Source organism: Poeciliopsis prolifica, unplaced genomic scaffold, assembly GCF_027474105.1.
Source record: "Poeciliopsis prolifica strain line A6 unplaced genomic scaffold, Auburn_PproV2 SCAFFOLD017, whole genome shotgun sequence".
NCBI lineage: Eukaryota > Metazoa > Chordata > Actinopteri > Cyprinodontiformes > Poeciliidae > Poeciliopsis > Poeciliopsis prolifica.
In genome coordinates, this window is record NW_026562392.1 from 5,285,422 (window position 1) to 5,298,987 (window position 13,566).

The window sequence follows — 13,566 nt, forward strand, 5'->3', positions numbered from 1 at the left end:
TGTCTTTTCCGGTATCTTTTCTCTAAATCCAAGCCCAGGGCGTTTTTGCACTTAAACTTTACTTTAGTTTGAATCAGCTGATGAGTTGAACTATTTTGGGGTTGGTTGTTCTTCGTACAGGGAAAAAAACGTTAAGGAAACCGAAACCGGTCATCATCCATCAACCTGTCAGACTGAATTTTCATACTGTAAAATTCGGTTTATTGGCCAGATGTGTGTGTTGGATGGGAGTGGCAAATGGAAATGTTTGTGTTCCAAAGTGGGAGAAAGCAGCAAATTGAGCTAAATCAAAAGTGTGCGTGTGGAGAATATGTCAGGCAGAATCATCTGAGAAGAATCCTGAACATTTTGAGATGTGTTGACAATTGTGTTGGGCTTTAACGCTTTTAGGAAAATGTCATGCAGTCTCTCTTTTTTTTCTTTTTTAGTATGCTTAGTAAACTGCATCCCGCATACCTAACTATGGGAAGGCATGTGGCTCAAACTTTCATCAAACACCTGGTATCTGTGTTGCATGGAGGTCAGATCTTATCGCATTTGCGCTCATTCACAACAGTACCGAGATCAGATCCCCCCCAAAGGTTCTGGGTAGGATTGAGTTGGTCTGAACCGTAGCACTTTTTATGTTTTTCCATCGAGCAAACGAACCACACTGAGGTGGGAAACAGAGCTAAGTTTGTTTTAATGGGGCTAAACAACTCAGCAAAAAAAAAAAAAACACTCTTAACCTTCCCTTAGCTTTAAGAGATGGGGTCATTTAAAGCCCATGCGGTTTTACGTGATCCATGTGAAAACTTTTACAAGGGGTTGTTTTGTTTGCATGGCTTCGGAAGTTGACACTCTTGTGGGGCAAACACCCTCTTCCCCGCTGTCCGACCGTGACATTTGCCGTTCTCTGCCTGATCATCACGCTAAGACTTACGGGTCTCAAGATTTGGGCTTTTACTCAGCTGAGGACTTTCCATTTCTCGATTTTCAACCAGCCCTTACTGGTTTGTTTTGGACCATTTTTATTTTGCAGCGTTCAGTGTCAGTATTTTTTTTATTTTTAGATTGCCGTAGGGTTAAGATTAGGGTTAGGGTGCTACATTTCAATTAATCATCCTCTTGTACATTTTACAATTCATTGTGGATTCTACGATGGTTGGGTGGCAAGGTCCAGGTCCCAAATCATGACATCTTCCCCCAGCTAGTATTAGACTGTTTTCCTTGAATAATGCATTTAGTTGTTGCCAGATTTGTCCCGTTTAGATTTAGACTCATCTGTTTAAAGGACATGGTTGCAGAAGTGCATAATTTTGTTGACATTCTCTCTGACAAGCTGAACTTCAGCTTCAGTTGTTTTATTTTGTTTTTAAAGAAAGTAATCTCTTTCTTACACATCTCTCATAAAACATACTTATAGAGTATTTTTGTGATTATAGAGGCATATGTAGAATTATCATTGTCAAGTAAAGCAAGTCCCTTTTGCAGGTCTCATGATGCCATTTTGAGGTTTTTGGAGACCTCCGACCTGCTTCCAGGTCGGACCGGTATTAAATTCTTTTGAGACCTTTTTAAATCCCTCAGCAGATCAGCTGCCTTGCTGTGGTTTCTATTATTTAACGGAGGACTCAGACCCGTCATGGGTTTTCACTCCCACTTCAGCAGCCTGGAGCTCACCACAGGACAAGCCTCCTTCAAAATGCTGAGTAATAATGCTTTCATTATGTGGCGCTCATTCGATACGCCCGTGTTGAACTTTAGCAGGTATTATTGATTCTTCAGGGTTTTTTTTTTTAATTATTATTTACAGAAAGATGAAAGATTTCTTCACTTTTTGTCAGAGTTGTTTATTTATAATCACTTAAACTTCTAAATATTGTCAAAGAATTCATTTTACATATCTGGACAAAGATTTGGGTGTCTGATTTTTTTTGTGTGTGTGTTAACAAATGAGAAGTTAATTAAATGGACTTGGGATAACTTCCTGTAGTAAACGTTGGCTGAACTCTGTCGTTACTGTGTCTATTTATGTTAGAACCGCTGACACTCTCCACGTTTCATTAGAATGGATTGTCATTATCAAGGCTCGCAATCGGCGCCGATAATTAACCTCCGTTCTGTATGTCAGAGGAATCCGTACTCTTTCTCTTTTCTCTTTTTTTTGTATCACCGTGCCACGACAAGTACGCCTGAAGTCAAATGGCACATCGGCACATAATGATTGCCAGTGTTAAATCTGTGCCACCTCTCAGAAACCTAATAAGTTGCCGGAGGACCGAATCGGATTCGGAGGACGACTCTAATGAAGTAGCTGCTAATCAAATGCTGCCTGTGCCCCGAAGAGGAAACGGGAACGCCGCCAGGCAGAACGTACCGCGAAATACTGTAAGGAACAAACGCAGAGCGTACACCAGGTCACACAGTTTCCTGTCTCAGCTCAGATGACGACAATAGAGTCGGAGGAATGTAATCCAGACAAAAAGGATTATAGATTTACAGCCTGAGGGCGGATTTAAAGTGTTTTTAATCCAAGATTAAAAAAAAGGAGTAAACGCAGTGACTTCGTGTTCAGATTAGTGTTAGATATCCCAATTAGATCTTTCGTGGCCAATTTCCTCTATGTCACTTTGAAGAGTTTGATCTGTCTGATTGATTCTCTTCTGTCTAAAGGACAGCAGATATTGGCAGTGTTAAAAAAAAAAAAAAGTAAATAAACACTCCTCAGTTGTTTTCCACATACTGTTTGTAGGATCTGGTTGGCTCTCAGATATTTAAAGACGTAATGGCAGCTAATTTGTTTCAGCCTGTTGCTTTTAAGAGGACTAATTCAATCATCCATCATTAATATCCAGTGAGCTTTTGTTGACTTCAACTATTTGTTGAGGTCAACAAATGGTTTAAAATGTGTTTCCATTAAAAGATATTGTACTTTTAAGCATCTTTTTATCTTTTGTACATTTCTACATTTTTAAACACATCTGCGATTCAAATTCTAGCTAAATCAGTAACAACTTCTACTCCAAAGAAGTTGTTACTGAAGGTTACTGAAGTTGTTGCACTGGGATCTTAAATATCCTATAGTAACACACCATTGACTTGCATATGCAGCCAATCCAGGAGCACCATTCATTTTCCTTTGTGATTACTGGCTGTACTCCCAATATAAGGAGGATTGTGGATGATGGCTACTATGTGTATTACTGCATGTTAAAGTATATTTGATGTCTGAGATATTAAATAAGGAGGTTATAAGCGGAGGTTTAAAGTTTTCAGTGATTTTGTAAAAATTATTCACGTATCCCTGTAGTTCCTGACTCATGCAAATCCCAGCGGTCCACTCACATGTATAACTGTTTAGGATATGGTGGACGTATGTATATATATATATATATATATATATATATATATATATATATATATATATATATATAAATATAAAGAGCAATATATTTACACAATCATTATCTGTTAGCACTGACTCCGAAATAGCTTTTTTCCCCCTTCGTCCTTTTTTTAGTTTCCGATCAGCCAATTACTCTGAGCAATCTCTGACAATTAAGACATCTTAAGAAACCTTTATACCGCCTACTTGCCATTAAGAGAAAACGTCCTCACCAATGCTGACCTTGTCTGTGTCTAGCGTGATGTACTGCTACGTTGCATGATCAATCAAAGAATCCCTGCCATCAGTGCTGAATATTTATAATAAAATCATGCAAAGCGCCAGATAAATTTCCCAATAAATGTCTTCCTTTGACAGCCAGATAAACTATCTTTTATCAAATGAGCTCATTAAAGCACATTTCAGGTGATTCATTAAAACAAAATGATTAAAATCGATCTCAATCTCGCTTCCTGTGCGGGACACGAGTCGCAGTCTGGTAATTTAAACCTATTCATAAATCAAACGTCTCCCTCAACCATCCAGGAATGAGATGGAACGCTATTCAGCGCGAGACGGAGGATCGGGCTCAGAAATAGTTTCCCTGTAAGCGGCTCCACCTGAGCGCAAAGGGAAGATCACTAACCTCCGCTTTCAGCTGAATGAGAAAGGCTGGGTGATACACTTCAGGTGAAAATGTGCTGAATAAACTTTGTGAAGTTAGATTACGTTGTTTATTAGTGATTTATAAAAGAGCAAAGGTCACTCCTCTGATCTGTAACGAGCATATTTAGAAAATTTAGTCGCCCTAATCTGGCTGTGTTCCTGCAGGAATACGAGATCACTTTGGCTTTGGAGATGCTTTCCTTGTATTTGATAAGAAAACATGTTATGCCTTTGTAATGTGGTGTTTCCTCTGTGTTTGCCCCCCCAGCCTCTGTCAGCAGCATGGGACAGCATCTAGGAAAGAGGGAGACGCCTGCAGACAGCAAGGTAAGAAGAGCCCCGTTTGTAAGATAGTAAAATTGTTTACATCCACTTTCTGTTGTGGCATTTGCATTAGAAATGATCGCATGTCTATATTTAGCTAGTGTAAAAAAAAACAACATAATTTCGCAATTGAGGTGTGAAATTATTAAATAAAAAATTACATTAATTTTACATGTGCATAAGCTTAAGTGAGATATACTCGTAATTCAGACTCGGCGTTGGCACTCGTCACCAGCCGTACAGGTGTCGTCAGCGACTTGTCAGCCTTTGCGTTCGGCGTTTTGGCGGAAATCGTAATCTGCGATTTTTACGGAAGAGCTGCGGATTCGACACTTTAGAACGATGCACGACTTTTCTCCGAACTGCGATTCTGCGAGAGTTATGGTGTTAAGCTGTACATCAACTGGACAAAAAAAACCCTAAAAACCCCCCATCATTCTCAAAGTAGTTCTCGTCTTTATCTTTGTGGTTTTTGCCAGTAGTAACAACCAGCTGTTGATCACGTGACCCGTGTGATGCGAAAAAATTTTTTTCCATTGCACTTTTATGAAATACAAACCCAGAAAAACCACCACAAAATACATTTTTTATTCGAAAACAAAGAAGGTTTTTTAGAAATTGCTGTGTCTCCAGTTCGACAAATTATTTTCGCACGGTGAGTTTGGTTAATGGAAACGCTGCTGCTTATGGGAAAGAATACTGAATTGTTTCCTGCATCCTCCTGTTGTTGTGTGAGCGTGATTGGGATGATAGTGATGTGTGAGCGAGAACATGTGTGTGTGTGTGTGACGGCTTATTTGAAGCCTTATCAGTGTGAGCACTGGCTTTTATCTGCAGGACTTTGAACCAAGTTGCAGACTTGCTGTCAGTCTCCTTCGCTCCCTGCTGATTTATTACCCTTACCGGGCTTTCAACAGGACAGTGCACCCTTTTCAGACTGTGTGACAGGAATCCACATAGGAGAAGGCAGCAGCCTTAAACCACGTGGGTTGTGCTTGTGCGCGGAGCCCGATGCACAGAGTGGTTGCCGTGCTTTAATGGCCACGCGAGTCCTTTCAGAGCCATATGTTTTCTCAGTACAAACTCTCACCCTCAGGGATCTAAACACAAATCCTGGGTTTTGCGGTAATCGCACAGCCACAGGCAGCACTTTCCCCTCCTCTCACAAGCGCCTTAATAGGCAGTAATCCATAAATAATACGCCGACTCATTCTCCATTTCTAGGGTTATATATGGGAGGACGAGATGGGGGGCGAGGGAGGGATTGAAAAAAGCCACATCACGAATTTGAACGACTTTAGGTGAAAAAAGTCCGTACGGCGTGGTACTGGAGTAAACGCTGATCAGGTTTTAGCTCAACGCCTTGAAATTTCATCCCTCCCCGGTCGATGTATTTCACTGTGAAATGCCAGGCGCTCCTCCAGAAGTCTCAAAAGAAGTTTGCGACGTGGACCTCCGAGGGTGCGAGCGTTTCTCTTCCTGCAGACGCTCTGAAGCCGAGAAACCGACTCCGATGACTCAGCCTTTTTTTCGAGTTCTGCCACATCGACTGAGCTGCTGCAAACTTTTCTGGGAAAACACTGGATTTTGATGAAGTTCAAGCAGTCAAAGCGCTCTTAATTGAAGCCGGTCATCATGGCGACGCCTGGAGCGCAGCGTGCCCCTGGTAATAAACCCTAGACGTCCCCTCTCCAGCGCCAGCCCGCTGCAGAACGCCTTGTAATTGGACGGAGTGAATAAACGACGCTCTGACCAGGACTGACGCCACGCTGGATTTATCTCAGCTGATGTGGCGTTTTTGAAAAAAAATGATAAACTGGACTAATGTCAAACATGGCAGTGAGCTTCATAACCAGACAGCAAGAAGAAAAAAAAAAAAGGAAAAGAACAAACTTTGAAACCAAAGGAAATGACTGGAGGAGAAGTGGGGTTCAGAACTAATAGTTCGGTAGACTCGGTTTGATCGGGGATCCAAATGGCAACATTTGCTCCGTTTTCAGCTGGTGAGGTTCAATATAACACTGCATCAAACAAAGCATCATCAACAGACATCGGGACAACAGAGATTTGTAGTGCTATTATTAATAAAAAGAAATAGTAATAGTAGCTGCTTTTTTTTCTGATTCAGGTGTAGTGCGGTACTTTAACAGAACCGTGAGATTTTAAATATGCATTTTAAGTTGTTAAATGTAAACTTGATTTTTTTTTGTCCCTGCAATCAGTGTAGATTCATGTGTAGTTATCTTTGTTGTGTTTTGTAAAAATAAAAAATAAAAATAGTTGATTGTCAAGGTTTTGTGTAACATCTGCAGGTTCAGTCCAAAACCCTGATCCTGGAGAGTTCAAGGGGTCAAACAGTGGACATATAACACACTTCTTTTTATTTAATTTTTCCCCCCAACCACCTTGTTGAAGTTCTCATTGTAACATCTTTTAACATCTTACCCTAGATGTCAATACTTTCGGTTAGTATGGCTGAGACTCCAATCTACTTTAATAGGTTGGAAGACCTTACTTCACCATCTGAGCCAGCAAGTGCTGCAAGACAAGAAGAGAAAAATAAAATACATATTATATATATAGATATCTATCTATCTATCTATATATATATATACATATATATATAGATATATCTATATCTATATATATATATATATATATATAGATATAGATATATCTATATATATATATATATATATATATGTAGATAGATATATATATTATCTCTCTCTCTATATATATATAGATATATATAGATATATATATATAGATATATTTTGCTCTTGTAATGGTGGAGTAAGCTGCATAACTGGCCGGGTGGTTTGGTTCACGGCTCGCTGCCCCGCTTGGCGCATTGATCATGTGGGAAAGACGGGAGCCCAGACCAGCGGGGAGCCGCCTGATGGCTCAGCTCATATGATTTGTTTCCTTCGCCTGCCAAACACACTCCAGAGGGAGAGGAGCAGATCCGAGAGAAGTGGATTAATTTGTCAAGTGTGGAGCAGGTGGGCGCGGCGTTGGGTCAGCATGCTGCTCTGAATGAACATTCCTTTTTTCTGTATCATTATTCATTTCTGTTGTTGTATCGTTTTGCGTATCTCCCAGTCGTTTCGTTGACCTCGCCAGTCGTTTGAAAAGGACTCCCCGAAGAGCCCGTTGTCATAGTGACGTGCAGACGGGCCGAGTTTTAGACGTTGTTGTCGGAGTCATAATCTCGCCGTCTTTTCAGAAAAGGCGCTCTCCGTCCCTCGGCTGTCAAACGCTTTCTTTCATCCGCCTGAAACGTTAACGCCGGTGATGTTTGGCAGCCACGAATCCCATTTCGTGCAACAAGGTCCCGACAACGGGCCCTCGACTCGAATGCTTTCCTGTTCCCACCTCCCAAAGCATTTTATATTGCTGTGAATTATTGATGACATGGTTATGAAAAGGCTGAAGGTTGAATTTAAAGCGTCTTCTGTGGCGTCCCGGAGCATCTGAACGCACATTTAATCCCAACAAACAAAACCAGTTTCTTATTTGATGTTAGAGGGAATATTCTCTGTCTTCATTTTCTTTTGCATGGAATCGCAATAAAGGCAATATAAACCAACAAATACATACGTTTCTTATGTACTCGGAGGTAAAGCAAAGAAAGTGAAGATGCTCTGACAAAAATGTCATTTTTAGCAAAAGAGTTTCCAGTGTGGAACTGAGCGGACGTTTTATAAATAAGACAAGTTTAATGCTACACGTGTCCTGAATACGTGTCGGCCGAGCCAAACGGCCCACAACAAAATTGTTCAGCACAAAAACACATAGTCGGATCACTAGCAGTGCACTGGGGTTAATGACTAAGTAATTCATCTGACTTTTTGTGTCTTAAGAATGACATTTATGTCTTTTTACGAATGTTTGTAAAGGATTCCTGTAGAAATGTTGATGTGGACCCTGGGAATAATAGTCTCTGCTACAGTAAAGGCCAACATGAATCCTTAAACCACATAGGAAAGATTTCAGACAACATTGTGAAATTCCTATAGAATCCTTATAACCAGGCAATTCCATAACGTGTGACTCACATGCCACGTTCAGACAGAATAAACTTGCCGTCCATGACATTTACCCCCCAAATGAATGTTGGGCTTTCAGGATCGTTTGTTGGCTGCTGAAGCAAACTGATGACAGAACAGCAGACTGGACGACGGCTGATGTGATATGAATTCAGGGTGTCGATGGTATCTTCTTCTTCTTCTTCTTTTTGCAGCTTGTGTGCGACGGCTGCCGTCCCGTTGGCTCTGAAGGCCGCTTTGCGTTCTGCCCATTGCGTACATTTTAATGACGGACCGCTGACTGCAGCTAGTCTGGAGTGTTTCTTATGGAGTGATGTCACTCTGTGATCATAAATTGATATGCACCTTGCAGCACTTGAGGAAAAAAAATGTGTTCACTCAGACTATTGCAGGAAAAAAAAAAAAGAACATTTAGTGGACTGCCTCTGCAGGCTTCACCTGAAATCTTGTGACATAATAGCACATTTTGCATTTAGCATGATGAACCTGAGTTTACATTGGGGGAATGGAAGGGGGGGCTCTTTTAACCCTGTTATTGTTGACTCTGACGCCCATCTGCAGCGACGAGGCGGATATCTGTTAGTGCCGCGTTGTTTGTGCGACGGCTGCGTGGCGCCTCGTGCTGAGGTGTTTTCTGCTCGGCTGCTGAGAGTCGAATTGATTTCTTGCTTATCTCAAAGATCAACAATCAGCATCTTGAAGTAGAAGAGAAGGCCTGGACGTCGTTACTACCTAGCGGCTGTGTGCGCCGCTGGATCAAACACTGGCTCAGCTCAGGGTGCCGACGTTTGGAGGGTGTGGAGTGACAAGATACAACAAATGAGTGACATGTGAAATAATAATTTAAATGTGTCAACAATTTATTTAAAAGTGGAAATAAATACCGGAATAATGTGTATTTTGCACAGGAGCATTAAATAAATGATAAAATATTAAATTGTGAAATAACTAGATCTAGGTTTTTTTTATGAGATCAACTGAGGCACACACAATTCGTTCTAGACGTATGAAATTATTTCTACATTTCCACTTTTAATAAATTAATGTCATTTAAATACTTGTTTAGGGAAGCGTCTCTGGTCTGCATTCAAAATCACAAAGTTCAAGCTTCTTACATGCAGCCAGACAAAAAGGACAAAAACCGCAAGAAGCAAGCTGCTCGTTATCCTCTCCGGATTGGTTCCCCGTCGATAATTATCTTAAAAGTAAATCTTCAGATTCCATCTCTTCGCTCAGCAGTTGCTTTGTCCTGATCCAGTTTTACCACTGAAACACTTGAATTAAAGCCCCAGACTCATTCAGCGGGCCTCCAGCCTTCAAAGCCACCAGCCCGCTTCAATTAGAGCAGCGTGGACATAATAACTCGCTCAGCTGGTCTCTTTCTGTGTCCACTGTGCCTCGGCGTGAGGCCTGTCAGGAGAGGCAACCGCATCCCGGTCACAGCAACACTTCTGCGACCGCGGCGTCACTGATGAGCGCCGCCGATGAGACGATTGGGCTTTCAGACGTAGACCTTAAATGGTACTTTTAGTGTGTTTTTTTTTCTTTTCCTTTTTACAAGGTTTGTTTCTAAATGTTGCACCTCAGAAGTATTTCTGAGTGCCATATCTGAGCCTGTCGCAACAAGCGATTATTCAGTTAATTAATTAATTAATTTTTTGAAGGGAAATGTTGATACATTTTATTTTATTTGTTGTTTTTTGTTGTCATGTTTTAATTTAAATATTAAAAATTTAATAGTGCACCGATCAAAGTTTTTAAGCCGATGTCACCGATGTTTAAAAAGCCCGACCTGCCGATACCGATTTTTCATTTTCGTCTGAAATGTCGACAAATATAGCAAGAAAGTCACCGAGTTGGCAAACGTGGGGTGAATATTGTTAACTGGAAACATGGAAACATGACCTGGTGGGCGGGTCTGCCACTCAAACCTCTCTTGTGGTCGAGAAGAAGAGGTCGGTGGTTGATTTTTTTTTTTTTTTTTAAGAGGTTTCTGGAGGCAGATAAGATCAGCTTCACATGTAATTATCGGTTGATCACCCCTCTTGAAATATCTTCCAATTTAGTGTTTAGTTTATTGGTCTTTGAGCTCAAACTTGCATCATTACATCATTATCGTAATATTACTTGAAAACCCATCTCAAAACAACAGTATTAAGATTGTTATCGCAACAATTACAGGGACAATTTATCGTCCAGCAAAATCTGTTACAGTGACAGGCCTTGATATCTGCAGATGAATAAAATGCTTTCTTAAAAGTATTTTGTCACGAGGCAATGAGGCCGACGCAGTGGACCCAGTTGAACTGAAGAAGTGATGCTTTTGATGAAGATTGTCAGGGAAACAGTCCAGGCAGCACAGAAATGAGAGGAAGGCTAAGGCTCAAAAACTGGCAAACAAGACATCTGACAGCAGACTTGACTTGGCAAGCCATTAGACAAGGACAAGGACCACAGATGACATTAAATACGCAGGGAGACAATCAGGGGGAACAAGGAACAGCTGCACTCAATCAAGGGGCAGACAGGACAACAGAGACTCTACAAGACACAGAAATCTAAATAAACACACAGAGAACCCAAATCACTACAGCATTAACCTGATTTCATTTGTTCCAAGGTTCTGGTTCACCACCCATTTACTTCACAGTCAGAAAAGTGACCTCACCTGTAAAAGGAAGAAGAAAAAAAAAGCCCTGCTCTCCACATCTTACATCTTTAAAAAAAAGAGGACAGGATGAAGCTCTGAAAGTCTCACTGAAAACACAAGGCAGCAATATGAACTTGGAACCCTTTGAAAGTGTGAGTTCGGACAGGCCATAAAAGGGTGTTTCAATCACCCCGACCCCCTCCTTCATCTCCATCTCCATCTCCTGAGGAACACTGAACCCCCATCTCGTGTTCCGGCCTTAAATGGGGATCAGAGGGCTGAGTGGAGCCCAGGTGGCGGCCATCACGGCTGAGTGTCGCCGACATCCATCAGGCGGGCGAGCGAGGCATTCCCCCTCTGCGCGTTTCCAGCGGGAGAAATGGAACAGACGTGGCACTCCAGCTGAAGTGCAGCAAATGTTCGCTCTTTGTTTGCGCTGCAATTTGTAGGAAATGTGATCTCAGACATGTCACATTATGTATTGATGCATTAATTTGCGTTTCTTTTTTCAGTTTGTCATAGACGACGGCACCCTTCTTGTTTCTTACAGCTCGGGTTTGTAATTTTTACATATATTTGAACAAATATCTCCATGATATTATGTCTCTAAATCCTGGAAGGACGATTTGGTAGGATGTTGAGTACAACGCATGCAAATCCTGATCCCAGTAATATATTATCTGGCCGGTCAGACAGACTTTGTGGTGCTGTCACTTGATGTCAATTTTAAAGACATCACACAGAGTGGCTGTAACATTGTATTGACGTCAAATGAAGGAAGGGCCAAGAAAAGTGTATGGTAATCATAATTGACAAGGTCACTAAACTATTCAGGAGTTGCGCCGATTACATTTCTTTTGTTTTTTCTTTGGTACCCTACAATTCTGATCTTTATGGAACAAAGTTGGATAGAACACAAAAAAAAAACAAACATATTTGTTAGTTTGGTAAGAGACACGTCATAGGTTAGACCCTACACTGAACTTTTTGGTCTACGTGCAAAAGGCCATCTATGGGTAGAAGACTAATGGCGCACATCACATCGAACCCTCTAAAACATGACCCATGGTACTGGATAATCATGCTGGTGGGATTCTCTCCTTCTTTCTTTTTTTCTTGCAGAGACAGGAAAGTTGGTTAGGATTTGCGATGATGGATGGAGCTGCCAGAAAACTTATTAGAGGCTGCCGAAGGCTTCAGATTGAGACGGAGATCCATCTTTGAGCAGAACCGCCACCCTTAGGGCACGAGCCAGAGCTGCAGCTAAGAAAGGCCACTTTATGTCCAATCCATCGCATAAAGTTTTTTCAACGACGTGTGCATGCTTGTCATGTAGACACAATTGAAAGGGACAGAATAACTTTGCAAGTCACTGTCCTCTCAATCTCTTTGTCTCGGAGTTCTGCCTGGTGTCCTATAAAAAGCCAGCGCCTTTATTCTCTCTGCGGTAATGCTTGTATCATATCTGAAAGTTGCCCGGTCCTGAGGAAGTTGTAATAGTTGCCGGGAAGCAGCCCCCATCTGGTGTCGGGTTTCACATTAGCAAGTGATGAATCGCTCAAATGAAGGTCGCGAAGGGAGGAGAGGCGGCGAAACGGGAAAAATCTCAAGCTAAATATCGTGGAGCATTATTTGTCTGGGTTGCATGTAAACGCGATCAGGACAGCCGGTCTGATTAGGTGACATTTAATGGCATCAACTCTCGTTTTAATAAGGTGATCAGTGAAAGAGAAGCATTACATTTTTTCTCTCTCTTTTTTTTTGCCTTTTTGTCCTCCATCACTGTGTTCTAATGAACAGGACCAACGCCTGCCTGAAACTCTTAAATGCGACAGCGCTGTCTTTTGCTCTCATTACCGTCCGACTTTCCTTTTGTTTTCCTGCGTGCCATAAGCAGCTTAAGTGCGGATCATGACCCGCCACTCTCTTTGCCAGCTAATGTTGTCACTTAATGAAGCGTCCAGCCATCCATGGCTCAGTCCTTGGCAATGGATGGATGTCTGCTCTGCTAATTTCAAGAAGCAGAGGTGCTGGCCATGACAGATAAGAACGCTGCCCCCTTTTGAGCGTGGGCGTGCACGAGCTAAATCCAACAAAGGATGAATACTGATGGGGAAAAAAAACACATAAAACGCATCGGAGAGTGTGAAATGCCGATTCACAGAAATGCCCATCTGGTATAACTCTATGCTCATTAATAATTGCGTGTAAAATTGGTCAAAAGTATATTTGTCATTTTTACCTTGGTAGTTTGAATTTACATTGAACATTTGATTCAGATCAATCTGGATTTGGATTCTCTTTGCATGCTCCAAGCATTCATTTTATTGGTATGGAAATAAAGATTGAATTAACTGAAGCACGAGAATACTGTACAGTAAGAGCCGTAATCCATGTATATCTTCTAAAAATATGCTTGTAAATGCCGATTTTAATGGCTAAAACCCGCAATATGTGTTAATTTGCATTAATACCCACAGCAAAGCAAGGTGCTAACAGCTAGTTCC

General features: G+C 41.4%; 1 protein-coding gene across 5 annotated transcripts in view; it reads left to right on the forward strand.

Moving 5' to 3' along the window:
* LOC129367684 (myelin basic protein-like) overlaps positions 1–13,566 on the forward strand; it is an 84,608-nt gene that overhangs the window by 45,208 nt on the left and 25,834 nt on the right. For 4 of the 5 annotated variants that reach the window (XM_055042299.1, XM_055042295.1, XM_055042294.1 and 1 more), the window contains one exon: positions 4,302–4,360. In XM_055042299.1, the coding sequence (XP_054898274.1) occupies positions 4,316–4,360 (45 nt within the window). In that variant the 5' untranslated portion in view covers positions 4,302–4,315. Of the gene's footprint in view, positions 1–2,233; positions 2,371–4,301; positions 4,361–13,566 lie in introns of those variants that run through there. The other variant, XM_055042297.1, reaches the window with a different exon arrangement.